At 43.2% G+C, this 26734-nt stretch overlaps 7 protein-coding genes across 12 annotated transcripts; 3 read left to right on the top strand and 4 right to left on the bottom strand.

The window, feature by feature from the left end:
- Positions 1-279: 279 nt before the first annotated feature.
- sno (Protein strawberry notch) lies at positions 280-8352 on the bottom strand. Of its 2 annotated transcripts, XM_088032532.1 has the most exons (12): positions 8240-8351; positions 7586-7703; positions 7372-7536; positions 7167-7304; positions 6662-6849; positions 5212-5890; positions 4945-5163; positions 4363-4896; positions 3538-4316; positions 3078-3490; positions 1131-1837; positions 280-760 (listed from the first exon to the last, which is right to left on the bottom strand). In XM_088032532.1, exons 2-12 carry the CDS (start codon positions 7659-7661, stop codon positions 672-674), a joined length of 3987 nt encoding a protein of 1328 aa, XP_087888658.1. In that variant the 5' UTR covers positions 7662-7703; positions 8240-8351; the 3' UTR covers positions 280-671. The 2 variants fall into 2 exon arrangements, with proteins under 2 accessions (XP_087888658.1, XP_087888659.1); XM_088032533.1 differs by lacking the exon at positions 7167-7304 and having other exon boundaries at positions 8240-8352.
- A 46-nt stretch (positions 8353-8398) lies between these two features.
- On the top strand, positions 8399-10477 carry LOC148177766 (leucine-rich repeat-containing protein 47-like). The gene is made up of 4 exons (XM_088032538.1): positions 8399-8451; positions 8540-9210; positions 9445-9851; positions 9899-10477. Exons 2-4 carry the CDS (start codon positions 8598-8600, stop codon positions 10397-10399), a joined length of 1521 nt encoding a protein of 506 aa, XP_087888664.1. The 5' UTR covers positions 8399-8451; positions 8540-8597; the 3' UTR covers positions 10400-10477.
- Positions 10397-11526, bottom strand: Pis (phosphatidylinositol synthase). The gene is made up of 5 exons (XM_088032543.1): positions 11354-11526; positions 11186-11306; positions 10973-11140; positions 10756-10922; positions 10397-10709 (listed from the first exon to the last, which is right to left on the bottom strand). The coding sequence occupies exons 1-5, from the start codon at positions 11394-11396 to the stop codon at positions 10570-10572; spliced, it is 639 nt and encodes a 212-aa protein (XP_087888669.1). The 5' UTR covers positions 11397-11526; the 3' UTR covers positions 10397-10569.
- Positions 11527-11743: 217 nt separating this feature from the next.
- LOC148177764 (uncharacterized) lies at positions 11744-19139 on the top strand. Of its 3 annotated transcripts, none has more exons than XM_088032535.1 (8): positions 11744-12209; positions 12581-12926; positions 12974-13192; positions 13318-13416; positions 13754-13890; positions 13937-15031; positions 17686-18088; positions 18145-19139. In XM_088032535.1, the coding sequence occupies exons 1-8, from the start codon at positions 12045-12047 to the stop codon at positions 18207-18209; spliced, it is 2529 nt and encodes an 842-aa protein (XP_087888661.1). In that variant the 5' UTR covers positions 11744-12044; the 3' UTR covers positions 18210-19139. The 3 variants fall into 3 exon arrangements, with proteins under 3 accessions (XP_087888661.1, XP_087888660.1, XP_087888662.1); XM_088032534.1 differs by having other exon boundaries at positions 13309-13416; XM_088032536.1 differs by lacking the exon at positions 13318-13416.
- Positions 19140-19197: 58 nt separating this feature from the next.
- Tango2 (transport and golgi organization 2) lies at positions 19198-20331 on the bottom strand. The gene is made up of 2 exons (XM_088032539.1): positions 20095-20331; positions 19198-20050 (listed from the first exon to the last, which is right to left on the bottom strand). The coding sequence occupies exons 1-2, from the start codon at positions 20231-20233 to the stop codon at positions 19374-19376; spliced, it is 816 nt and encodes a 271-aa protein (XP_087888665.1). The 5' UTR covers positions 20234-20331; the 3' UTR covers positions 19198-19373.
- A 117-nt stretch (positions 20332-20448) lies between these two features.
- LOC148177762 (protein GUCD1) lies at positions 20449-23845 on the top strand. Of its 3 annotated transcripts, none has more exons than XM_088032542.1 (4): positions 20449-20539; positions 22861-23147; positions 23195-23486; positions 23532-23845. In XM_088032542.1, exons 1-4 carry the CDS (start codon positions 20518-20520, stop codon positions 23615-23617), a joined length of 687 nt encoding a protein of 228 aa, XP_087888668.1. In that variant the 5' UTR covers positions 20449-20517; the 3' UTR covers positions 23618-23845. The 3 variants fall into 3 exon arrangements, with proteins under 3 accessions (XP_087888668.1, XP_087888666.1, XP_087888667.1); XM_088032540.1 differs by lacking the exon at positions 20449-20539 and adding an exon at positions 21323-21368; XM_088032541.1 differs by lacking the exon at positions 20449-20539 and adding an exon at positions 22709-22811.
- Positions 23846-23879: 34 nt separating this feature from the next.
- Positions 23880-26596, bottom strand: Pp2C1 (protein phosphatase 2C). The gene is made up of 5 exons (XM_088032913.1): positions 26110-26596; positions 25873-25992; positions 25701-25823; positions 24357-25490; positions 23880-24285 (listed from the first exon to the last, which is right to left on the bottom strand). Exons 1-5 carry the CDS (start codon positions 26411-26413, stop codon positions 24197-24199), a joined length of 1770 nt encoding a protein of 589 aa, XP_087889039.1. The 5' UTR covers positions 26414-26596; the 3' UTR covers positions 23880-24196.
- Positions 26597-26734: the final 138 nt, after the last annotated feature.

The raw sequence follows: 26734 nt of genomic DNA, 5'->3' as shown, positions 1-26734 counted from the left end.
ACAATATTTTTCATCAGTTTTAGCTGTTTTTGCCAAAATGAAAATTTCAACGCCGCATTTGATTAATACTGAAAAAAAATCACTCGATAGTCGGCTGGCGCCTCGGAAACGTGTGTCTGAACTTGACATATACGTTCAGAGAACAGCCGACTAGATTGACAATTCAACGCGAAAATAAAACACAAAACCTGTTTAATAGTTTCTATTTTTCTGCAGAACACATCCGAATATACACGATATAATTTAAACAATGCAAATACGAATGAAATAAAAAAAGGCAAGTCTTATTATTATATATTTGTATCACGCACACTAAACTTATATATAATAATAAAAAAAACAACAAAAAACAAACTATAAAGAAAAGGGAACATAACCACGAATGGTTCAATTTCAAAACCTACAAGTCATATAAATACACATTTACCTAAATAAAACTATTTCACAGATTTGTTTCATTATTTCTTTTAAACGATGTTTATAGCGTGTTTTACACACTTTTAGAAAATACTTGGAACTTTTCTCTAAACCTATCAACAGTCACTGTGTAAACACTTCCATAATCAAAGTCTTTAGTTTGTTTTATAATGTCACTTTCTGTGCCATTTGTTTCTGAATACTACTTGAGGCCCTGTATATGTTACACTACGTCATCAGACTTGAAATTACTCTTAATCGAACGTCACTTCTTCGGTTTTCTCCGCATCCGAGGACAACGCTTCGATCAGTGCGTCTACGCAGTTCTTTGGTATTAACGTACCTGGAAAAATAATTTTAAGAAGTATCAATTACACTATGTAACAACAAAAATTATTATATTTTTTTCATATTTATCGTTAGAAACTGACGTACTTTTTGACATGTCATCATTGGTTTTGTCGAAATGTCGTTATATTAAGGGAAAAAAATATTTTCAAAAATTTCTGGTTTCGCTGTTTTCTTCACTGCGAATTAAAAAGTGGGCACAAAATGACAATAAATTAGTTAATTATCAAAGGTGACTAATATCGAATATTCACTGTAATTGTTAATTTTCAAAAGCGAGAAACAAGTGAATTTATTATTTTTCTTTGAGATAAATATGACTTTTGTAAAATTTTATTACACAATTAGGGGATGATTTAACTTACCAACAACTTTCAAGTCGTCTTTCGTGCGCAGCCTGATCACCTGCATTTTGTTGTTATGCGTCCCGTTCTTACTCGCCAGGACTCCTTCGACGCGACTCCAGACGGACAGCACCGATCCAGACACCACATTATACGTTCTCCTCCTCAACCCCACCTCGCAGTCGTGCCCCAAATTAACATTCCTGCAGTTTCCCCTCCAGTAAGCGTGCGAGCACGTGTTCACCGAACTGTCATACTGCTGCGTCCACGCCTCCTCGGCGTCCGCAGACTCCACTTTCTTGTACTTTTTCTCCAACTCGGCGAGACTCTCCTGTCTGAATTGCAGTCCGGTGTTGGGCCGATACACCGAATACATTTGTTCTTTCTTCGACTCGTTCTTGGATTTTTTGGAGACGGTGCTATCCACCGCCACCGCCAGAATGGCGGTGTGTTTCCCGTTGCGGACTTGGTGCGATATGTAAAAACCTTCGTCTTCTCCGGTCAGTTCTGAGAGTTTTTCGAGGGCTTCCGGCCAGGACATGCCTCTTTCGACGTGGACCGTGTGGAGCTCCGTGGGGGCGGTGCCGGTGGCGTGCTTGCGGAGGAACGTTACCGTGCGGACGCGCTTTACCATCTCGCCGCCCGCCCCCAGGTCCAGGATGCCGAGGTCGAAGCGGCCAGAGCGCTTGGCTTGAGTTATTATCGCCTCCAGCGTGTCGGTGAAATATCTAAAAACGAAAAAGTCATCATGTTTCATGATTCGTCGGAAGAATTTTATTCGAAGAAAATTGCTCGTGGAAACGAAAACTGACAATGAGTTCTAGAACACCCCTTTCAAAAGAAGGCAAATTTTAAATCATCGTCGGTTTACTACATTACTTATATTTTGAAAATTTATGTTTCAATAATTGCATTTTTTTTATTTTTAAAATTTTTGATAGTATAGTTAATTTTTTTATTTGCTGTTTATGTCTGTCATTTTCGTAATTTTAACTCTAGAGACATGAAATTTTGGGAGTTTTCTGTTCTTAACTTGTCTGTAAACTGTTCAACATTTCAAAACTATAGAGCAAAAATTACAAATTTAACAAATTTTTTCTCTTAGAAGTACTCATTTTTTTTTAAATTTTGTGTGAAAGCTTCTCAATTTCGCAATTTTAATGCCATAGATATGAAATTTGGAGATTTTGCTAGTCTTGATCTTATAGTATTCTGCGTCAAAGGACAAAATTATAGAGGCAAAAATAAAAATTTTCGAAAATTTTTATTTTTGCCTCTATAATTTTGTCCTTTGAAATTTTGAAAATTTAAATTTTTGGGAGGACGATAAATTGTTTCCATTTGTTGTTAAAGTCTCTCATTTTCGTAAGTTTAACTCTAGAAATATAAAACTTTGGAAGTTTACTGTTCCAAATTTCAAAATTATAGAGCAAAAATTACAAATTTTACAATTTTTTTTTCTTGGAAAGACTTTTTTTTTTAATTTCATGTTAAAGCCTCTAATTTTCGCAATTTTAATGCCATTGATATGAAATTTGGGAATTTTGGTAGTCTTGATCTAATAGTACTCTGCGTTAAAAGACAAAATTGTATAGAAATTTTGAAAATTTTAATTTTTGTTAAAGTCTGTTATTTTCGTAACTTTAACTTCAGAGATTTCAGAGTTTACTATTTATAACTTGTATGAATTGTTAAAAAGTTCGAAATTATAGAGCAAAAACTACAAATTTTACAATTTTTGTGTTAAATCAGTTAATTGAAACTGTTTAATTCTGAATCCATTGAAAAATTTTAATATACAATTTTGGATTGTCCTATAAATGTTCCATCAAATTAAAGTAATCGTAAATTTTCATAATTTTTCAAAATAACTGTAATTCAACCTACAATGATTTAAAATTTTACTTTTTTTGAAATTTTCTTCCGCCGAACTGTGCCTTCGCGCCCCTAAAGTGGGGTCGTACTCACCTGAACAGTCTATTTTGTAATTCTACAGGCATCCCGAGTATTCTATTAAGGAACTTCGACATATTATTGTAATCCTTGTCCAAAGACAGCACTCCAGGCATCGATTCACTATTAACGATTAAACCGACGCCCACAAGCGCGGCGGCGACGTCTTTGAAAAAGTCTCCTTTGTAGTCCCTCGGCGGCGGCACCAAAGGACTCTCATACCCCATAACCGCCTTCATGGTCGATTCCAGCGCCGCCCGCCCGTACTTATTATCAATATTAAACTGACTTAAGTCTCTAGTCTCAGTCGCTCGCCGGTCTCCGTGGGTAAGAGCCCCCAGACTCTCCAACCTCTTCGCCACGATCGAAGCGAAGCGCCGCTCCCCGGCCAAGTCCGAGATGAGGAAAATGTACTCAGGCGCATTGACCTGTGAAATAGTATATTACACTACCAGCGCGTGAAATTCGCACGAACCTGGTTACTCCTATGCGTCCTCCCGAACTGCTGGATGGCGCGATCGGCGGACCACGGCAACTCCAAGGTGATGTGGACCCTCCGCCGCTGATTCTTCACTCTCCTGTCGCTCTGGAGGGAAATTCCGCTAGAAGCCGCTTCGGAGATGATGGCCACGTCCTTCTCGCCGTCCATGAAGCGTTGTTTTTCAGTCAAATTAAGAGTTTCCAGAGGAACGTCGCATTCGGAGCGACTCTCGTACTGAATCCCGCCGTCTTCGGTTTGGACGACGCGGCCTTTCCGCCCTGTCATCTCCGCGACGTTTTCCGGGCCCCCCAGCTCATCAATCAGTTGATCTAGAGTGTTAGGAGGGAGGCGCTCGCCGAGCCGCTCGATTTTCATGAGGATTTCTTCCTTCATGCTGCAGGCGCGCTCGATGGCGTCCATCGGCGGCGCCGTGGGCTTCGCATCAGGAACTGTACCCCCATTAACTTTAGCTTTGTTCGTTTTCTGCGTTAATATCAACGACAACTTGTCCTGAGTCGACGGCCGCTTCTTGGGGCTCTTCTTCTGCTTCTTACCTTTCTTCTTGTTCCGACTCCACGGATCGTTGTCGGAGTCGCTATCCGAATTGAAAGGATTGAAATCGCTGCTGGCGTTCGAATCGGAATGTTCTTCAGAAATGTCGCTTTCGACGTTCGACATGTGGTACTCAGAATCTGAGCTTTTCACAGAGTCGTTGTCGCTGTCGGACGTCGACCATTTGTTTCGTTTCACAGCTCTGACGGCAGCCTGGCGCACTAAAACCCCCAATAAAACAACAGAAAATCGCGGAGGGATTCTTACTTTTGCGCTTCCCCGACGAGCTGCCTTCGTCGTTCCCATTGGTGGACTTCTTCGCCAAGCTCGGCGGCTCCAACCCCAGGAGTCGGTGAATGCGACTCCGGTCCGGCGCAGGGAAGTGCTTCTCGACCAACGTCTGAAACACGCCTTTGGCTGTGGAGACGAAGTCGGTGAGCTCGCCGTCGTCGCGTTCCAGCTGCTCCAACGTCCGCGCCTCTCCGGTGCTTTGCAAGCCGATCACCACGCATTTCCCGCATTTGATGGCCTCGTGGGCCACCGCCACGGCGTGAGGGACTTTGGCGGCGATGCATAGATACTTGAAGAAGCGCTGGTGGGCCGACCAGAACTGCCCCCACATCGTTTTTCGCATGCGGTTTTCGGCGTCGACGAGTTCGGCGGCCTCGTGGAACTTCTGCATTGCTTCGACCCACAGTTTGACGCTGGCGTCGTAAGTTTTTTCGAATTCTTTGGATAAGGGGACTTCTTCAATCTTGAAGGCCACGCCGTGGAAGCTCAGCTGGCGCGCGATGTACATGCCTGCAACGGGAATTTTAGAGAAAACTGGGAATTTGGGAGTTGGCTTACCTCGCAACTTCATATCCATGGCCACGATCTCCATAGCACCGACGCCTCGCTTCTCGACGGCGGAAATGAAATCGGCGAACTCTTTGAAAGGGGTGCCTTCGCCCCACATCCCCAATCGCACCATGTACGCCATGTTCCGCGGTTCTGACGCCCCCGTGGCCGAAGCGTAGACCACCCTTGCTTTGGGGAGTTTATTCTGAATTTCTAACACAGTCAAACCTAAAACCCGCGGAATTAGTGGTGGTAGCAACCCAGCATTAAACTTACCAGTCTTGGTGGGTTTCGACGACCCCACAGGACACAAATTCTTCGCCCTGTGACACTCATCAAAAATGATCAATCCATCGAACTCCTGCCCGCACCACTGCAGCAGTTGTTTTAACCTCGACTTGTACTTCCCCCCAGCCGAGTTACTCTCCCCAATTAACGCAGAATACGTACTAAAAATCACCCCTTTCTTAATATTCCCATTGATAGCCGACGAGATCTTCGCATATTTGAACTTATTCAAGGGATGAACTTCAATCCTCCCCGCTCCTATATCCCTTAAATCTCTCTCAGCGTCGTATTTAAGGTCATTGGAGACGGACACCCAAATCGCGCGCTTCCGCCCTTTCATATAATTCTCGAAAATCACTCCTGCAATGGTCCGCCCTTTACCAACCCCCGCGCCATCTCCGATAAGAAACCCAGCGCGGGACCCATCGGGGAGAATGTGTTCGTGGGCTTGAGACGTGTAAGTGATACTTTCTAACTGAAGGGCTGAAAGGGCTCCTGAACGGATTGTATCGTCGGGGATTGAGAGTTTGTACCAGACGTCGGCGGGGGCTACGGAGGAGAGGGAGGCGGTTTCCACCACCGGGTCGGGGTGCTTTTTGCCCAGTTTGAGTTTCGAGGGCATGTAGTCGGAGTAGGTTTCTGCGACGCCGAGCTCTTCGTCGTCGACCTTGAAAAACAAATGAAATTATCAAGTCTGCAATATCCAAATTCCACTAGACTTGTAGATTGGTTGGCTGCATAGTTTTAGGCGCACGTCTTAGTTGGTAACAAAAGAATGCGAATACGCAGTGCATTGCAAAAAATAAGCTACAAAAAAGTAAGTTTGCAATGTCCAAATTCCACTAGAGTTGTAGATTGGTGGCTGCATATTTTTACACGCACGTCTTAGCTGATAACAAAAGAATGCAAATACGCAGCGCGTTGTGAAAATAAGTTACAAATAGGTAACTGATCAGTCAAACTAAGACGTACGTGCTCCCCGACACACTAGATTATTCGCAGAGCTCCTCGTCCGTCGACCTTGAAAAACAAGCGAAATAATCAAGTCTGCAATGTCCAAATTCCACTAGACTTGTAGATTGGTGGCTGCATATTTTTACACGCACGTCTTAGCTGATAACAAAAGAATGCGAATACACAGCCCGTTGTAAAAATAAGCTACAAATAGGTAACTGATTGTCAAACCAAGACGTACGTGCTCCCCGGCACGCTAGATTATACAACAGATTGTTTTCGTTAAATAATATACTATATTATACAATGCAGTATTGAATTTTAAAAAAGTATTGATTGGAACACATCACGACAGGTGAATTGATTTATGTATCGCCACGTCAGACCTTCATGTATTATGTAAAGGTTCAAATTACCACGTCGGAGCGATAAAGAGTTCAAATTTCACTGTTTTGTCTGTGATAAAAAGTTGTTGGCTGTTTACCTCTTCGTCTTCTTGGTGATGCATTGGTTTAGCCCCCGCGTTCATCCACATGGAGGCGACAGCTTTGTTACTAAGCTGTCCGCCCCAGTGAGGGGGTCCCGTCGGGTTAGAATATAGGAGCGCTGATAAATTCTGGAGAAAAGGGTTCTGCATATAGGGGCTATTCATTCCAAGAGCTGCCATTTCCACTGTTAACAGAACAAGAATTAGAGATCTTCTAGTGGCATTGAGATAACATCAATTGAAATAATAATAGTAATAATAATAAAAAGCGCCTGGCATGCCATCGTCAACCAAATACAGAAAAAAAATTGAAGTCCTGCTGCTGTGGTTAATGCTACTCTACCTACTCAAAAAATACAAAAAAAAATAAAACCAGAGGCGTGAAATTTGATCTACTAGTACACCCCTGGCCAACATGCTCTTGTTAATTTCGACAATCCCTTTCAACTATCCAAAGTGAAAAAGGGGCGAAACTCACGTTGTTTAAGCGAGTTGGACTTACTCTGTTGGAGAAATTGGGCGGCGTTGAAACCACCCGGGCCCGAGGCGGGGAACATGGAGCCCATATTCATTGGGCCCCCCAAACTGCTGAGCATGCTGGCCATAGCAGCCACACTGCCCATACTGTATGGGGAACCCACTGGAAAACGAAACTCGATTCATAATTTTCACCAAAACAACCCTCACCTAAGACTAGCGTTACTTACTTGGGGAGTTTCTCATCATGTCGTACGCTCCCATGGGCATACTCCCCATCTTACTGTTGCCCCCCATGTTCATGGGGGGAGGTTTCAACTCGGATTTGACGGGGTCTTCCTGTTTCATTTTGGTTTCCTGGATGGAGGCGGCTGCGGCGAGGTCCTTGCCACCCCCTGAAATAAAACAGTTGCAAGAGTGTTGGGGGTAAAGGGGGGCACTCACCAGGCACCTCGATCTTGTCAGGGTCCTCATCATCATCAAAGTCACTTCCAGACATGTTGTCTAATTCTTCATCCATTTTCGGCGCTTTTGGGTACAACTTGACTATTGGACTCTAATTCTGCAAGATTTTCACGTTTGAAAAGATTGAGCGAAACTGCGATAAAGAATTCATAAGATAGCATGACTAATGCAAAGGGGCTAAATTTTTATTTTGGAGCAAATATGGCGCAAACCAACGCCCTAAACCGGGAAAGCCGACCCCAAGAAACCCAAACCGACACATCGAACAACATATCAAGCCATCAAAAGCCCCCAAACCGATCAAGTCGAAGGTTTTTTTTGTTTTTTGGTTATGAATTTTTAACAATGCTTCAGACCGAGAAAAAAGGAAAAAACTCGCTTTTTCCGCACGGAAATCAAAAACCACCACTTCCTCCCTCGATTAGAGCCGAAATCACGACTAATTAACACGAATATACCAAAAAAATCAACAAAAATAAACACAAAAGTGACCGAATTGAGTCATGTAAAAAAATGACATTAACATTTTTTAAACGGAAATTGCGGACTAATTCAACCGAAATTCGCCCCGTTTTTACACGGAATTAGTAAAGGAAGCCGTAATGAGTCGATTGGGCCCCAAAAAAGACTTACATCAAGCCTAGATCGCGGCATTATTCAATTTAAAGTCGACGAAATTATGCACTGCCATACACACAAACGCCATTACCCATCATGCACTGCAGACTACCAACATTGATTTCTGGTGACAAAAGAATACAAAAATCACCAAAAAGTTAGGGACTTTTTACAAAAAATCTAGGGACTTTACTAGGGAATTTCGGTTTGGTGGGATTTCGCGCCAGGTGCGTATTACAAAAAAACAGCCTTTATTGTGCAATCTTGTGCAGTTTTTCCGTTAGTCCGTCTTCTAAAGTGCATTTTCTCTTACAGGGAGAAGTACGAAATCAATTGTGAGAAATTCGAAGTGACAGTGAAACGTAACCTCAAAATGTGGCCCGAAGTGGAAAGGGCCAAAAGTGAGAACCGGCACGAATTGGTTTTGGGGGGCACCGAAATTTCCAATCGCTTGAAAAAGGAAGGTTTGGACTCTAAAATTTTTGATCTGACTGGATTGAACTACTTTGATCTGCATGAGACGGGTTTGGAAACTGTCCCTGACAATATTTCTAAATTGGCCAATTTACAGTCGCTGGTCCTCCATTCTAACAAATTGAGTGTTTTCAACGACAACATTGCGAAATTAGAGAAGTTGAAACTTTTGGATTTATCAAGAAATGAACTGAAGCAAATTTCTGATGAAATTAACAAGTTAACAAATATAGTCACTTTTAACTTCACTTACAATAAATTGGAAGGTTTCCCGAGACTCGTGGAGACGAGGAAGTTGACAGTATTGTATTTATCTAACAACAAGTTAAAGGAATTCCCAGATGTTTGTCATGAGGAATTATCAAACTTATCAGAACTGAAATTGAGTGATAATGAAATTGAAACAATCCCTCATGAGATTAGAAAATTATCCAATTTGAAGGTGTTGGAGCTGGGGAACAATAAGATCAAGGTGGTGCCTGGGGAGCTCGCTCTCTGCCTAAAACTGAAAGGTTGGTAACATTTTAATTCTCAATGTAGGTATCCACAGATGACAATACGCATTGTAGGTACTTAACGTTAACGTGACTTCAGTTGGTAACATTTTACTTCTCAATGTTGGTATCCATAGATCGTGATGACAATTCGCATTGTACTTAACGTTAACACGCGTCTTCATGTAGTGATTTTGACTTTCCCACTAACAACTGAATGCGCGAAATTTGAATTTTTTCTGCTTTCTTTAGTTGTGGACTTGAAGGGCAACCCGATTTCGGACCGCCGCCTCCTGAAGCTCATCGACCAGTGCCGCCCCAAGCAAATCCTCGACTACGTCAAGGTCCACGGTCCCAAATCAAGCACGGAAAGCTCCACCGACGTCAAAAAGGCCAAATCAGACAAGCCCGAATCCGACAGCGATGAAGAAACGTACAAGCACGCCATCCACGTCCACTACGCCAAAGACAACATCAAAGTCATCATCGACGACAGCGTGAAATCAGTCCGGGAGCACTTCATAAGCTGCGTGGTCAATAAATTGAACTTCACGGAACAGAGCTTCAAGAAGTTTATCCAAATCCAGAATAAACTCCACGAGGGGGTTTGCCAGAAACGGAACGCCGCCACCATCGCGACGCATGACTTCAATAAACTGGTAATAATGACTGAAATTAGGAGTTATGAGTAAAGTTGGTTTTACAGCCGCCTGGGGATCTCCAGTACACGACTCTTCCCCCGAACGACCTCCACATCCACCCTCTCAACCGCACGCAGAAGATGACAGGGGCGGAACTCTTCAACCGCCTCCAGACAGAAGCCCACAACCTCCGTAAGGAGAAGAAGCGCAACACTTATTCGGGCATCCACAAATTCCTGTACCTCATCGAAGGCCACCCGAGATTCCCCTGTTTGTTGAATTCAGAAGGCGTGGTTATATCATTTCCTCCAATCACTAACTCGGACGTGTCGAAAATCCACCCGGGGACCACCTCCATGCTGTTGGAAGTCACCAGTTCCGTTTCTTTGCATTTGTGTAAGACTGCTATGGAGGCGCTGCTAAAGGAACTCGTTCTTTTGACAGGGGAAGAATTGGATGTTACGCAAGTGCGGACGACTGATCCTCAGGGGAATTTGAAAGTTGTCTACCCGTCAAAGGCAGATCTCAATTTCGAAGGGGGCGAAATCAAAGTCGTTCGGGACTAAGTTACAGGAAGTCGCTAATTTATTGTTAGAATAGGGACTTTTGTATTGTTACCGCTAATAAACCAACATTTATAAACATCTGAGTTAGGAATGATCTTCAAGAGGCTGGAAACAAAAGGTCCGTTCCTAGCCTTCTTGCTCTTTGGTTAGGATTTGTCATGGATGAACACTTATTTGGTTTTTCGTTCGTTCACGTCAATAATGGAGATGTTTTTCGAGGCCACCACGAGATGGAGGAGTGAAATTCCAGACTTCACCAAAGCAACAGGTGTGGATAAGTACAGAATTATCTTGAACAAGGGTAATCCAACTGGAATTAACCAATGAGATTACGTTATTTTAAGTCACGGCATTACTAATAGAGGGGCCTCCTGTGAAGTGCAGTAAGTACAATGAAGCGTAAAAGGCCTCGTTTCCGGCGCACATCCAAAACAGTACTGTCCTGTTAGTGTAATAAATATTCATAATGGGATTTTCCGACATGTCTATAAACTTATGACTGGCTTTGCCTTGGAGAATCGTCCTGAAACACCCCTTTTGTAAAACCTGGTACCCCCTTACAGCCCCACTCACGAATGGAGATAAATCCAATGACAGGCAATGTCAATACAGGCGGAAAGAATGAACCAAAACATATAATCTGGATAGAAATGCGCCAAGACCATGCATAGCCCCATCGTCCCGCACCTGTCGGTCAGCTGGTCCAACATGGCCCCAAACTTCGTGCTCTGGTTGAAATACCTGCAGCCCCAAAATTAACACCAACTTTGCAATTTTGGGACTCACCGTGCCGCGTGTCCATCGAAAGCATCCAGAAGAGCTGACGTCACGTAACAAACCACAGCCACCACGTAGTTGGTTGGCATGTAATAGAACGAAATAAGGGCCAAAACCACCCTGGCATACCCTAAAACACGACGTCTGGAAATGGGGTTAGACCCCTGTCAAACTCACCAATGATGTTTGGCACAAAGAGAAAAATGTTTTCGGTGCTCATTTCGACCGGATAAACGTGTTTTTTGCGTGCTGCGTGCTGGAATTGCTGGAAATGACAAACTTACATTGATTATTTGCGGTGTGTGCTGCACGTGCGCTATGTTGCTTGCCTAACTTCAGGCGGCTCGGCGGATGATTCGACAAAATTTCCCCGAGCACGCAAACCCGCAAATCATCCGAAATCCCGCGTTTCCTCGTCTCAGAAGCTCAGTTTTGCCCCCGAAAGCGGCGGTGTTTTTTCTAGGCCGCTCTGTATATGCATAAATGATCGTGACGTCAGTTTATTTGTGAAGTTAGGATCGCGTCGGCGCCTGCGCAGATCCAAGGTCGTTTGAAAATTTTTGGCAGGTTATCTTATTCTTCCACTGGAGTCCGTTGCTTTAATTGGATTAAGTAAAAGTGCGGTTTGAGGGCACTCCGGGGCCCCCGTGCGTGATAGAAGAGCCTCCGGAGCCCCCCGAGCCGGTGTCGGTTCCGGTTGGATCAAGAGTGTTGTGTCACGTGACGTCTTTGCTTGTCATTTTCGCAAATGTGTTGTAATGGCCGTCGATGAAAATGTGGAACAGTTCGCGTGAGAAAGTCGTCGCGACGCCGTGAAATCGCTTCGAAAGTGTATTTTGAGGGATCGCACTGATGTGACGACGGTTCGATGCTCGATCGCGATGCATCAATCGCCGTGAACGAGTGCCCCATTGTTGCAACGTCCCGTTTCTGCGGAATGGCCCCGTCGCCAGAGAACGATTCCGCCCCCAAAGCCCCCGACAAGCCGCGGCACGACAAGTGTCTCAACAAGGAGAAGAATAAGGACGATAAGGTAGGTCGCGCCCCCGCGGCGCCCACTGGCCTGCGAGTTGGTGGGATCGTGGGGGCCCCTTGTCCCGAGAAAATCGATATTTTGGCCGAAATTCCCCCATTGGTCGTATTGACAAATGGCTGACCGTCGGCGGTGACGTGCGTGAGGTTGCCCTGAAAACTCCTCCAAGCGCGGGTTTGCCCCCCGGAAGCCCCCCAAACTAGTCTATATTCCCTTTCGAACCGGTTGGGGGTTTCGTCGTGGCTGCCCCCCCCACGAAACTGCCGCTCGGCGGAGTTTTGACAGGTGACGTAGCAATTTTGGGCGTAAGCACACACACGAATTTTTTATGCAGTTCTGTAAACCGATGAAAAATCGATAATCGATTGCAGACGTTGTCCGATTTGAACGATGGCGAGCTGAAGGGCCTCCTGGACGAAGCGCTGAACTACAAGAATCCCAAAGACAGGGAAGGAAAGAGCAAACTCTTCAATCACCTGTTGAACGAGGCTGAAGAAGACGAGCGAAATGCGAGAGCCGCAAGAGCCGGGGGCTCCGAGCTAGTGCGGTACTGCAACCCCTCCGCCAAGCGAAACTCCAGGCACCGGAAGAAGCCCAGCTCCATCTCGGAGAATATGATGCATGGAGGGAGTTTGGACAACCTCGCCAAAGAAGAACTCTTCGAAACCTCCAAACACAGGACAAAAAAGAGCGTCAGCGCCAGACAGCGCGAAGGGGGTAAGTTTTATTGTCCTCCTCCGATCGAATCTAACCTCACTTTGAAGGGAGCCTGCCGTGCAACGTCAACGCGAGCACAATCATCGGCCATGACTACCAGTTCCTTGAGGAAGCCAGGAAGAAGAAGGAGATGACCGAGAAAATCGACCCGGAAGTGGTGGAGGAACAGAGACTCCTCGAACACGACACCCTCGACCAGAACTTCCAGGAGAAAGTCAACGAGTCGCCTCAGCTCAAATTCACCACGCGGGCCTCCCTGCAAGTCAGTAAGTACCCCCCATGTAGTGTCATTGATTGGCACAGTTGGCAATTCTGAAATAGTTACTCGCACGTCATTGACAGTGTTTTGTTTAGCTTCAGAGGAAAAATTATTTGTTACTAGATGTTTCAGAAATCGGCGACATTGATCGAAATCGGACCGTGGAAAAGAAAGGGCTGCAACCGAGAGTACCCGTTTTCCATGTTTTCATGTCTAGGGGTGGCCCTGATAGTAAGTACTTTTCCATTGTGCGATTTTGGCAACAATCACGTCCATTCTCCCACTCATGGTTCGTTTTTTGTTTTGCAGTTGGTAACGCGAACTGCCATCATTTTTAATTCGCGAAAAAATCAGTGAATTTGCTTAAAAACACGTGAAAATAGGTTTTTATTCACTCTCTCGGAATTTTTTGCGATTTCTTGTAAACGCGTCGCAAAAAGGTTGTAAAATCCGCTCGGGTCGCAGTGATCTCTGGTAATTTCAACGTGACAACGTTGGTACCAATTGTTCTGCGACCTGCCCCTCCCCCCCAGGCTCTCAGTAAGTTAGTTTCCCTTTTTTTTCTCAGATGAAGTTGATGGTCCGGTGCAGTTCCCCCACCTGGAGCAGGGCGAGAGGAAGGCGGCGATGACGAAATCCGTGACCCCCATCATCGGCCCCTCCGCCGACTGCTCGGGGACGTTCCGCATCTCCAACGACACCAAGGTAACCCCAACCCCCCCACGTACCAAACTCACGCTTCCCCTTGTAGAAAGTCGACGAGAACGGCAACGCCCTTCACCAGAGCTCGCTAAAGACGAAGAAGAAGAAGCTCCTCACCGACAAGAACGTCGTCGTGTGCAGCGCGGAGCACGTGGAAGGCCACCGCAGCGACATCATCTCCGACATCGACAAGCTCATGGAGTTCATAGGGATAACAGACGACCAGAGCGAGAAGAGTCGCTCCCTGAAGTCGAAGCAGCTTAACCGGCACTCTTCCGACGACACCAGCAAGTCGAAAAAGCGCGCTCACTCCTCCAAGAGCAAAGACAATCGTACGAAACTAAAGAAAAGCAACTCTCTGGGGGAGATCTCCACGACCAACCTAGAGGACTTTGAATTCAAAGATAAAGTGATGATGAGGAACAACAAGAACAGTGATAAACCGCGCGAAAGGCGGTCCTGGGGGAACATGGAGCCGTTGCCTCTGCAGAATCTCTACAGCAACGCCTCGGCGGAGAACTTGGAGAGTGCGGAGTTCCGCGTCGTCACCAAGAAGAAGAAGAGTAAGAAACGCCGGAATTCCATCAGCGGACGGACAAAAACCTCGACGAACCAAGGGGGGAAAGCCAACGCGCGAGGACCTTCCCCTGATTTGAGGAGGAAGTCGGCGTGTTCGGTGCCCCACAGCGAGAAATCGAACGACTCTTCCGACGTGGATTCGGTGCATTCTTTGCCTATTGATACTCAGAGGCTGGATCTTGCAACCGCTCGGTTGAACATGCCCATTTCTTACGCTGATATGGCGAAAAATAACGATAAACCAAAAGAGAAAAAGCCGATCGATAAAGTGCCAAAAGAAGCGAACGACGTTGTTAAATGTGTCTCGAACCAAATCGCGTGTGATTATAGTAAAACAAATAATATCGATACGAGTCCTAGTGTTAAAAATACACCACCCGATGTTCATAATATTAAGAACTTTCCGGCGATCACCAAACAAACGGTGCCAGTGAACGTTGACAAAACGAAAAACAGCAATAAAATTTGTAGGAACATCAACACTAACAAGAACGTTAAAAATAACGTGAATAAAACGACGGTTTGTGTTATGGAGCTCCAAAATAACGTAGAAAACGACCACGTGGTGAGTATATTATAGAAGAAACTCGTTTTTTTGTCACTGGTAAAATAACAATCGAAAAACTGTTGTGGAATTCGAAACGAGTTGGTAGCATTGTTACCAAATTCCAAAGCCTGCTAGACGATGCAAAAGTTATTAGTATTGATAAGAAATACAGTGTGGGCGCTCTATCACTGCAACAGATACTGTAAAATTAAAAGGCCTCACTCATAATTGACTGAGTCATGCCGTCGTAAAATATTTATGGAGTTGGACTGTACCTGTTAACTGCTTGTAATTAGTGTATGATTAATGATCAAATTATAGTACAGGAGTCCACGTCATAAATTCATAACTTTGACCTTTTAACCTTGTGACTTTAAGAGAGTACCTTTAATTAATATTCATATCGTGGATAATTGAAATTGCTATTTACTAAATAAGGCAATTGTGAAGTTAGCTAAATGCATGGGAAGAGGAAAGTTGCATTTCTGCAAGTCTTTGTTTTGAACAATGAACGATTTGGGTTTTATTACGTCATTTGGGGTCTTTGGAGTCGACTTTCAATTGTTAGATTCTTCGAAATTTTTCAAAATTCTAGATTCTTTAGATGTTTGAGTTCTTGGTGTTTTTCCCTTTATATTGGGTATATGCAAGCTTGGCATTACTGCGTGATTAATTAAATTCCTGTTCGCAGTTGGCGTTGAGAAAAAAAAACAAAACATGGCATTTGTCAACTGTTTCGCGTTGTTTGCGTCACATTGTCGTCCAACCAAATGACAAAGTTATGACGTCACCGATATTTTTAACCCAAAACTTTTTTTATTGTATATGACGTGTCAGCGAATGTTTTTTTAGCCATGTTGATTTCTTAACCAGTCGAAAAATTGACACTAAATTGCTTCGTCTCGAATTGTCAAAAAAGCAGAACTACCAACACAATTCCAAACTCTAAAGGCCCCTCTAAAACGTGTTTGCACTTAAATCACGCGACTTCTTTATGCTTTCCATTAAATTTATCGAGTGTGACGTAAGCTTAACATTACTGAGTATTGGATTTTTATGGCACACTTGGACTTTTGACGATGAAATTTTTATCGAGTGGCTCCACCTGAACTTTTCCGCTCTCAATTTAGTCGAGATTTTGAATGTCATGATATACAGGGTGATCATAAAACAATCGGTGATAAATTTTTTTAATGTTTTTGGAGACATATAGATATGCCGGAAAACGACCTAGGCCTCCAAAAAAGAAACTAGATATGTATTTTTTTTGTGTACCGGTTGGTATCGCACTGTCATTAGTTGACACAGGAGTCTGCTGAAGTATTTTAAACGACGTTAGAATGTTTTATTTTTTAAGTTTTTCTATTTTCTCTAATTTCTTTCGTTTTTCTAGTTTCTCAAGTTGATCTTATTTTTCTTGTTTTTCTAGTTTATCAAGTTTCTTTACTTGTTTTTATTTCTCTAGTTTTTCTATTTTATATACACAGCTTCTATAATTTTTCTAGTTTTTCCAGTTTTTCTAGTTTATGTCGGTTTTCTAGTTTCTCTAGTTTTTCTAGATTTTTTAGTTTCTTTTGTTTTGCTTATTTGTCCACTTTCTCTAGTATCTTTAAATTCTTAATTTTTTCTAGTTTCTCTAGTTTTTCAAGTTTCTCTACTTGCTCTTATTTCTCTAGTTTTATTAGTCTATCTAGTTTTTATTGTCTGTCTAGCTTTTCTAATTTATCTAGTTTCTTTACTTGCCCTGATTTCTCTAGTTTCTCTAGTTGTTTTTAATATATCTAGTATCTAGTTTCTTTAAATTCTTTAGTTTATCTAGCTTCTCTAGCTTTTCTAATTTCTCTAGTTTCTAAAGTTTTTCTAATATACTTTAATTCTCTAGTTACTCTAACTTTTTTAGTTTTTCATATTTCTCTAGTTTCTATACTTGCTATTGCTTCTCTAGCTTCTCTAGTTTATTTAGTTTTTTTAGTTTGTCTGGTTTCTCATTTTTTTCTGCTTGTTTTTATGCCCCTAGCTTCTCTAGTTTCTTCAGTCTATCTATTTTCTAGTTTCTATAATCTGTCTAAGAAAAAAAACTAAGAAACTTTAAATAATAAAATGATAATTTTAAGCTCAAACTTTAAAAATTCAAAAATTCAAAGTCCCCAAAATTGATAATCTGAAAATTCGACAGTAAAAATTTAATAATGCACACTCGTGCAAAATTGGTCACTTTCCGTACTTGTTATGTAAATATATATATATTTTTATTCTTTCAATTTTGTTGGCCTAAAAAATAGTCGGCTCCGCCTCGTCTTCGGAATTTCACTCAGACTTCCAAAAGAGCATTTTCCGGCCTTGTGATCCAAATTACTATTGTTACGCAATATCTAATCAAAAGTTCTGTCTGTCACGTCGTATCATAGAAACAGTTATCAGATATCGCTAAGATAAACAACATTCAATGACAAGTGTTTGTCTTAATTACTTTCGTCTAGTTCCTCGACAATTATGTAATGTTTCACACCTGTTTTTCAACAAATCGAGTAAGTTACGTCATTATGACTGTTTATTCGTCGTTTAAACGTCTCATTGTTAAGTAATTGCGTTTATTTAGTAATTAGCAGTCAATAATGTCGTCAACTGTCAAACTCGCAGCGCTGCCAACATAAAATGAATAAATTTCGCAGATACCTCCGTCTCACGAGCCTCCCGAAATGTGCTATAGTTCTTCGTTACCACCGGACATCCCCGACGTGCAAACAATCGAAAAAATGCAACTGATGGGGCAAGGCCATCCGACAAACTGCTACGACTCGAGCCCTCTAAACAACGGCAATGACTGTAGTGTAGACTGTGATATAAGTGACAGAACTAGCGTAGACCTCCGACCACCTGTCGTCATACTAAGCGGTTACGGGAGCAGCAAAGAAGTGCCCGGTTTGGTGTTCGGTTTCGATATAAACGAACAGCTCCTCTCCGAAGACAACAAGGATTTCTGTTGCGAGGATTTCATCGCGAGGTACGTCGCGCCGGAAAACTGCACGGCGACGTCGCATAATCACGATAAAATCGTCAGTTATATAGGAGCAGGTGAGTGAAAGAAACGGGTGGTAGCACTGATTTTACTCATTTTTTGTCTGTTGCAGCTTGGGAAGACGCAGTGTTGAACTTGTCGAACGGTAAAGTGCAGTACTACTCGGATTTGCTTTAGGCTGGATGTGTACATACTAGTCAAAGGGGTGGAGTGTATGTTAGTGCAATTTCAAGGACACGGATTAATTAAGTTGTACTATGTCGAAATTAACGGGGTGAAATATTTATTTCAGTTATTTATCTCGAGGGGTATCGAATTTAAGCTAAAATTCTATAAATATGTAAAAAAATGTAACATAGCAGTGTAATATGTACCAAATTGTAGGCTTTCCTTCAACTAAAGACGCTGTGCATAACAATTAGGTCCTTAGAAGGTGGACACTACGGTCAAAATAATCGCTGTAGCGTTTGTATTATAGCTTAAAAACCCAATAAAAATGTTTGATGTATATTAGACATAAATATAATAACGATTTTTAAGGAGTGGCGTATCGTAGCGTTGCGTTAATTTGGTTGCATTTATTAGCACAGTATAACCTGTAAAATCGTGGGTAGGGACGTACGATACGCCGGAAATTTCTTTATTTTGAATAGATATCACGTTAAAGTTTCGACTTTAACAATGTTTATTTATTTTTATTTTTTTTGTGAAAGTTTTACTATTTGAAACCGGCGCTTTCAAACGGTAACAACTGCAGTGTCACAATACTAAATGTAAAATAGTCGTATTGGAACGAGCTAAGTCATTTTTCTTTAGCTATTAGACTTTTATTTTCAAAATTAGAGTCTAGCTAGAAGTGCGCTAGATTTTATACCGATGATAATTGAAAGTATCGACAGTCGATAGATTTTATGTTGAAATTGTTAAATTGTTTAGTTTCTGAACCGCTTTGTACTTACGAAGTTGTTAGTTGTCATTAAGTCTCTCTTTCAGATAATTTTATAGTTTGTATTTGATTCTTTAAAAATTGTTACACAATATGTTTACCATGAACAGAATTTAAATATGTTCATTGCTTTGATAAAAATATACAATTATTTATTCAAACACCCTGTAGTCATTACAGTATTAAAAAGGGACACGAGGTAGACGTTAAAATCTAAACTAAAATCCAAACCTTTATTCAAACACCCTATATGTTCACACCACCTGTATCTGGGCGGAGGTGGCGCCATCTCTCCGCACATCTCCGAGGCTTTTGACAAGTGACAGTTGACAAGATTTGACAGCTGTCATACTTTTGAAATTAAATAATGAAGCCCCCTTGGACAGCTCGGCAGGTCACAGCTGCGATTTGACAACAGTGACGTCCCATTCCGGCCTCTCAGAATCGATGGGTTCCTTCATGGTATGTTCAATAAACTCAACGTTGCATTTATCGTCGACTAGGACCACCGAATGGGTCCTCGTTCCGTAGCCCCCACCTTGAATATGCACGAAAATCGAGCTCAAAAAGTTGACTCCGACGGGGGACCTCCTCTCCAACTCCTCATCAGGTAAATGCAAGTCTCTGCACTTTAGCAGCTGCAGCAGTTCTTTGACGAGGTCCTCTTTCCCCCGAGTCTCCGCAATGATTTTCTCGAACTTCGCCTTCCCGACTTTGACTTTGGTGAAGGGGGCTTCCGGGGTGCTGTTGCCGAAAGCCAGGAGTTGTTTGCCGAGGTACTCATGCGTGGCCTCCGGGGAGTTGCTGTGGTGGTACGCTGAGGAGGTGCCCCCCGTGATTTCCATCATAAGAAGGTTGAACGCACTATAAGTCTCGCTGGTGAGCCCCCGGACGTAATCCATCGCCCCTTTCGGGGACTCCAAGTAGTTGTAGACGAGGGGCCCCCGCCCTGACGTGGCAGCGCGTTTTTCCGCCCCCGTGACGTTCAACAGCGCCCCGAATTTGATCATTGAGGGTTGGACGGACACCCCGAGCCACATGCCCCCCTCGCGTCCCGGCTCCATGTCCCTCCCTGAAATCGCAATTAGTTGGCAGTTTTTAGGTTGGGATTCTCACCTCCGATGACGCGGGTCTGGGGGCACTCGAACGCGTTTTTCGCCGGTCGTTTGTAGTACTCGTCTCGGTTTGAAGCGACGATGAGGCGGTAGCCCCCTTCAGGGGGGCTGGGGTCCGTGTAAATAAATAAAATGCACATCGCTCACTGACCCCGGCGCTCCGGTCGCCGTTTATTGTACTTGGAATTCATTATCACGTGGTCAAGTTATTATTTAAAAAGCAGATAAGGGAATCTCCCATTGTTTGGATCCGCCACTGCTTAAACATAAGAACCTTAACTTTGGAGGAATTATGTCAAGGCTCAAGGTTACGTCATAACCTCAAACTTCAGGGTCGTTATCGACCATGGAATGGGTGCAATTTCGAAGTGATCGCGTTGCTGATTGAAGCCATTCTGTATTTGCAACACGTCTGGCTGTTAAAATGACCGAACTTGGCTGCGAGGGTGAGTAATTGGGTTATTTCTGGGTTGAGGACCTTGAGCAAATATTTACGTTGTTTTTAGAGATAACAGGTGTTTTATGGAGTGTTTGCTGTGTAAACATGTCGCGGTAAACACGAGGGAGCCTTAAAACCCTGTTTTATCAGGTGTAGAGATAGAATTTCGAAATTATCGCAAATAAAAACTGATTCGTTATGCAACCAGTAATACATTTCACTAGTGAGGGATGGTAGGGTAATATGGGGAAAAAGGTCAATAAGTGAACTTTGATTGCATTTTTTCTTGTTTTGGAACGTGTGCGTGATATCTGCCGCTCGTGGAGCCCTGATATTGACCTCTCCGGAACAATGATGTAACTAATGACGCTGCGAACTTTGAATAAAAAATGCTCATTTACTCTTATTTGCGTCTTCGTTTTATAATTTCCAATCATCGCACTTGAAACCATTTTGCAATGATTTCTGCTATTTTCTTGCGAAAGTGGGCTATGAGTAACCTAAGTTTGATTATTTACGTATTTATGCAATATACTTTCGGCAATGTTTGTTTTTGTTTCCTAATTTTTATCGAAGCGGGCTGCGAAATTTGGAATCAATCCGGACAGGGCTACCAACGGATGTAAAATTTCACAGCCTCCTCAGGTTTTAATATCACCATTACTTGCGTAAGCACGTTTCTCATTAATGGATTATAGATCTTTTCACCTTGGAACTCTCACTTAAGTGATTAGATACAGCTTATATTACAATTTAGTTATCAATATTTCTCCGAAAAAAAAGTGAAGCTTTCCAAAAACTACAAATGAGTGTTGTACGATTCTGGGCTTGGATCGGTATGTAGATTCGTTTATAAATGGTCGGTTTCCATCCTGATAACAATTGTATTGGCATCACTGTTATTTCTTGAAGGTGGTTAGGTCAAAAGTCACTACTAACATGTTTTCAATAACAGTTGAAACGTAAAAAGTGATAAATAAGAACACTAGAAATGCAAAAGTAGAAGAGTTTAATCTAATTTCGTCATTTTATTTAAAAACAAAAACGGTATAAATGTTGCATAATCGTCTTATTTTGATAAGGACAGCTGTATTATTGTTTTGTAATAAGTTATCATTTCTTCAAATTAAAAAAATGGTTCAATGAAATTGAGAATTGGAAACCTTATCAGATACCGAGTTTCATAAAACGTGGATAATATCAACGAATTACCAAATATAGATGGATGCGCTTGTTATAATTATAGATAATTGCAGTTATCGGTTACATTAGCGATTAGAATAGTAAAAACATTGCGAATTTACTGTAGAGAGACCGCCATGACTGCTTCCCCTCATCTTGTCATTTCGAAATCTCGTCGTTACAGCCTCCCCTCACCTCGCCATGTTAAAATCTCTCGTCGCTACAGCCTCCCCTCACGTCGCCATTTCGAAATCTCTCGACGATACAACCTCCCCTCATGTCGCCATTTCGAAATCTCGCGGCGATCCAGCCTCCCCTCATCTCGTAATTTTTGAAAATGCTTGTAGTTACAGTTTCCCCTCGCATCACTATTTCTGAAATTCTCGTCGTTACAGCCTCCCCTCACCTCGCCATTTTCGAAATTTGTCTCTTACAGCTTCCCCTCATATCGCCATTTTGAAACCTTGTTGTTATAGCCTCCCCACATCTCGTCATTTAGAAAATTCTAGTTATAGCCTCCCCTCACCTCGCCATTTTCGAAATTTCGTCGTTACAACCTTCCTCTCATCTCGCCATTTCAAAATCTCATCGTTAGCCTCCCCTCAAGTCGCTATTTTGAAATCTGTCGTCGTTACAGCCTCCCCTCACGTCGCCATTTTCGAAATTTCTCTTTATAGCCTCCCCTCCCGTCGCCATTTCGGAAATTCTCGTCGTTAAGCTTTCCCTCATCTCTTCACCTAGAAATCTCTCGTTGCTACAGTCTCCCCTCACGTCGCCATTTCGAAAATTCTCGTCGTTACAGCCTCCCCTCACGTCGCCATTATGAAAATTCTGGCCGTTACAGCCTCCCCTCACCTCGCCATACCGGAAATTCTCCACTTCCAACCGCCATTCCACCGTTAAAAATATCTCCAGCTTACTCATTTTATTACACGATAACTCTTATCTTAATTAGATTAGCTTGCGTGTATTGTCCATAAAGAAAAAATCAATAAGTATTATCTCGCCGTGTGTTATCGTTAACCCACTTATCAACTAAAAAAATGCAGCAATTCAGATCCCCATCACCATGAGGCGAAAACTGGTGCTAAAGCCAGGTCTGGAGCGGTTACCACGACAATATTCTCCTAACTGTTGTTTTTACAGGTCAACCAGAGAAGCTCCACATCCAGCTCTTCCACTACAAGCAGCGCTTCAACTGGGACTGCGGGATCTCCTGCGTGCTGATGGTTCTACCCAAGAAGCATCGCCAACACTTTTTGAAGAACTTCGCGAAGATATGCCATGACGAAGGCTTCCAGAGGAGCACCTGGACTGTGGATCTGTGCTACTTGTTAAAACGGTACAAAATCGAGCATTGTTACTACACAGTTACTTTAGGCGTCCATCCGGCGCATAGGCAGAACAGTTTTTACAACCACATCTTAAGCAAAGTAAGTCTTTGGATAACTAATTTTGTGAGTACATGAGAATTCATTAGGATGAAACTCGGGTCAATCGAAGGTTCGAAACTGCGAACCGCGACGGTGTGAAGATCCAAAGAGCCTCAGTGACATGTGGGATGATTCTAGATCATCTAATGAACGGACCTGTGATTGTTTTGACAAATGCGAAATTGTTAAACTGTGATGTTTGTAAATTAAATAAGATTTCAACGGAGCTGCGGAAGTGTTTGCCGTTACCAGTGCCGTACCAAGGGCACTTTGTCGTTTTGTGCGGATACGAACTCGCCACACGGAAGGTGTACTATAGAAACCCATCGTTTGCTGATCGTAAGTACCCAAAGTAGTTTGTGGTGTTTTCATGTTGTCTTCTAGGAGTTTGTATAATGTCTGTAGAAACTTTAGAGGAAGCGAGGAAGAGCTACGGGACTGATGAAGATGTGATTTTTGTCTATACGTGATAGATTTGTGAGATTTTGTAATGTTAGGTTAGAAAACCCGAATGTGCTTCCCCTCCAGAGGCCATCTTGGTTGGCAGCTTTTTGTTGGCTGTTTCCCCTCTAGACGCCATTGTGATTGACCTATGGCGGGTGAGATTAGAACGTGCTTCCCCTCCAGCGGCCATTGTAACTCCCCCTCTCCTATAATTTATTTGATAAAACCAATAAAAACGCTTGTATGTTTGTTAAGGTTCTTTTTTCCCTTCTCCTCAATGAAATTCAGTTGTTTAAAACTATAAATTTATTCAATTGCGAAAATAATACATTTTCTTATTATAAATATATTTTCTTTGTTTTGCCTAAGTCAATTAACACATTTTTCATCAACATTTGGTAACAAAGGCACAAAATATTTAGTAGTACTCTCATGATAGATATAAAAACGCAAGTGGAAATGAGTAGAACCAATGAAGTTACTCCTCTCTTAAAACAACACGAAACTAAAACTCGTAAACACGAATCAAAAGAACTAATTAAAAAAAATCACGTGGTTTCCCATTCTTAAAGTATTAAAAGAAACAAGAAATAAAAATAAATGGCTTAATGTTTACGTTGCAATCTTCGATTGCGTTTTTTTTGCACGTCGCTCCTTTTTGGCATCGGTTTGGGTGGAGATTTCGCTTTTGCTCCTGGAAGAGGAAACCAAAGAACCCGTGAGTACCAATCCGAGTATAATCATTATTATTATTATTTCACTTACCTTTAAGGTTCCGAAGGCTTTTCCGAACGATCTTCTTTGTACTATCATCGCCTCGTTTGACTTTCTTCGTTTTGATGAGTTTCTTCTTCGCGACTTGAACCTTCTTCTTAAGCGATATCTTCTTACTCCTAAGTATCCTCTGAGCTAAGTTAATTTTACTTTTTAAAGCACTCTTCGGTTTCTTTCCTTCATTCAATAATCGACTGCTCTTCCTCAACTTGGTCAGACCATCATCACATTCGTCGTGCTTACGTTTCGTCGCTCTCGTCTCCACCTGCGGAACTTTTCCTCCACTTCTTAGATTGTGCTTCGGTAACTTCTCATTCAAATTCTCGTCGCAGTTGTCGTTGAAATCGTTCGAACTGGACGAGATCTCGTTGATTTGTATCGAAGTGTCCTTTTGAACGTTTTCTTTGTCTTCGGTTTCTCGTGGATCGAAACTGGTGCTCTCTCTAGGCTTCGAAACGTAGTTGCGCTCTTTCAAAGGAAACGAGTTGGAGGTGACTTCACTAGAAGTCACGGGATTGTTTTCATCGCCGCGTCTTTCCGTACCTTCCGGTTGTGGCGCCGTAGGAGAAGTGGTAACTTGGGGATTCTCTTCGTTCTCCTCCTTCTCCTTATACCGCGTCATGATCTTCAACCCGCTGTCCGGATACGCGTTCTTCTTCCGATTCTTCAGCACCTGCGCCCTCGGCGGACCCGGAGGATCCAACATCAGCGTGACCACAGAAGTGTTGTCCGCGCGCATCTTCGTGTTGTGCCACCGCTCCAACGCCTTCTCCACCAACAGTTTACTGGGATTCATCCAAGTTTTGTTGATCGAGTCGCTCAGAGCGGCGTTTTCGTTATGGCGCTCCGCTTGTTGGACGATGTGGACTGCGTTTTGGGGACTCAACATGTTGAAGAGGCCGTCGGTGCCGAAAACGAGGCAACGGTGGATGTTGGGGTCGATGGTGAAGACCGCGCAGTCGGGGTCCGGCGAGACGATGAATTGGTTGATTTGGGAGTTGTAAGACCACAAGTCGCCCAGACTTCGGGCCACGGCGAGGAAGGGGATCTCGTCGATGGGCGTCGAGCGGCGCACGGGGCCCTGGTGGCCCATCTTCGGCCGGTTCCACACCACGCGAGGGACGCCTGGGGAAACAAACACAGTCAGAACTACAATCGCGATACTCCCCTGACGGCGCCATTGATTCCCCTTCGAAAACTGAGTGGGTTTAATGCCTCCCCTGAAAGCGCCATTGATTCCCCTTCAAAAACTGAGTGGGTTCGGTACCTCCCCTGATTGCGATCTCAACTCCCCCTTAAGTAGTCGTTAGTGATGGCCCCCCTTTTGGCACTAACCTGACTTGGCGACGACTTTCCCGCCGCACTGGTTTATCCTCATCATCTCGTCGAGATTCTCCGGTTTGTGCTCCCTGGTGAGGGGCTTCGCCCTCCACTCGCTCGATCCGTTCTCCTGATACCCTAAAACCCCGGAATGAGTTCCGAAATGGGGGCTGCCTCCCCACCTTACCTAAAATGATTCCTGAATCCCCAACATGTCCTATGTATATCTTCCCCCGCCGAATGAAAGCCACACTAGCGGTGGTTCCAGCAGTACTGGGCAGCCCTGAGGGTGTCCGGGGCCACTTTTCTGCAAATAACCTCAATTTTCTCCATTTTTTTGACGTAATGACAACATGACATAACCTCACTTTTCTTTTCCAAGCGGGAAAACTGAGATTACGCCCTGAAACGTTTGGATATCAACCTTGTTCCTTCCACATCGCGTAATGAGTGGCGATGTAACCGTCCTTGATGGCTCTTAAGACGTCTTCGTCGTTATCCGACCAGAAAGTTTTATGTTTGATTATAGTCTCCATAAGGTGTTCCTTGGCGAAAGCCGCCGCCTCCGCGCCCCCATGTCCATCATAAATCCCGAAAAACGCGTACTCTAAGTCGCTTTCATCTTCAGTTTGTTGATAAGCCACTGTAAAGAAGTCTTCCATGTATTTCCTGCCGCCTTGGCGGCAGTGCCCCGTCACGCGCAAATTCACTCCAATGGAAGCTGGCATTTTGGTACAAAATACATTAAAACGCTAAAACACAATTAAACTAACACATTTAGGTGAAATTGATACATTCGAATTTTCGATATTGTTTGTGGCGTAACTGTCATTGTCAATTTTAACTATGTCAAACGCTACGACGTACCTCCATGGGGTGGCCTTGTCAACCAATATGGTGTTTTCACGACTTTCACTTGCGCATAGGTCGGTGATCAAACAATGCGCGCAACCTAATTTAAAACGGGGAACTAGCGACCTTAGTCGGTAAACAAGGTGGTTGCATTAAGAGAAAGCGGCGGGAAATTCAAAAGATATATACAGGGAGGA

Source organism: Gnatocerus cornutus, chromosome 3, assembly GCF_029298725.1.
Source record: "Gnatocerus cornutus isolate USDA-ARS CGAHR chromosome 3, icGnaCorn1.1, whole genome shotgun sequence".
Classification (NCBI taxonomy): domain Eukaryota; kingdom Metazoa; phylum Arthropoda; class Insecta; order Coleoptera; family Tenebrionidae; genus Gnatocerus; species Gnatocerus cornutus.
The sequence above is the reverse complement of the archived record's forward strand: the minus strand, read 5'-3'. Positions and strand labels throughout refer to the sequence as shown.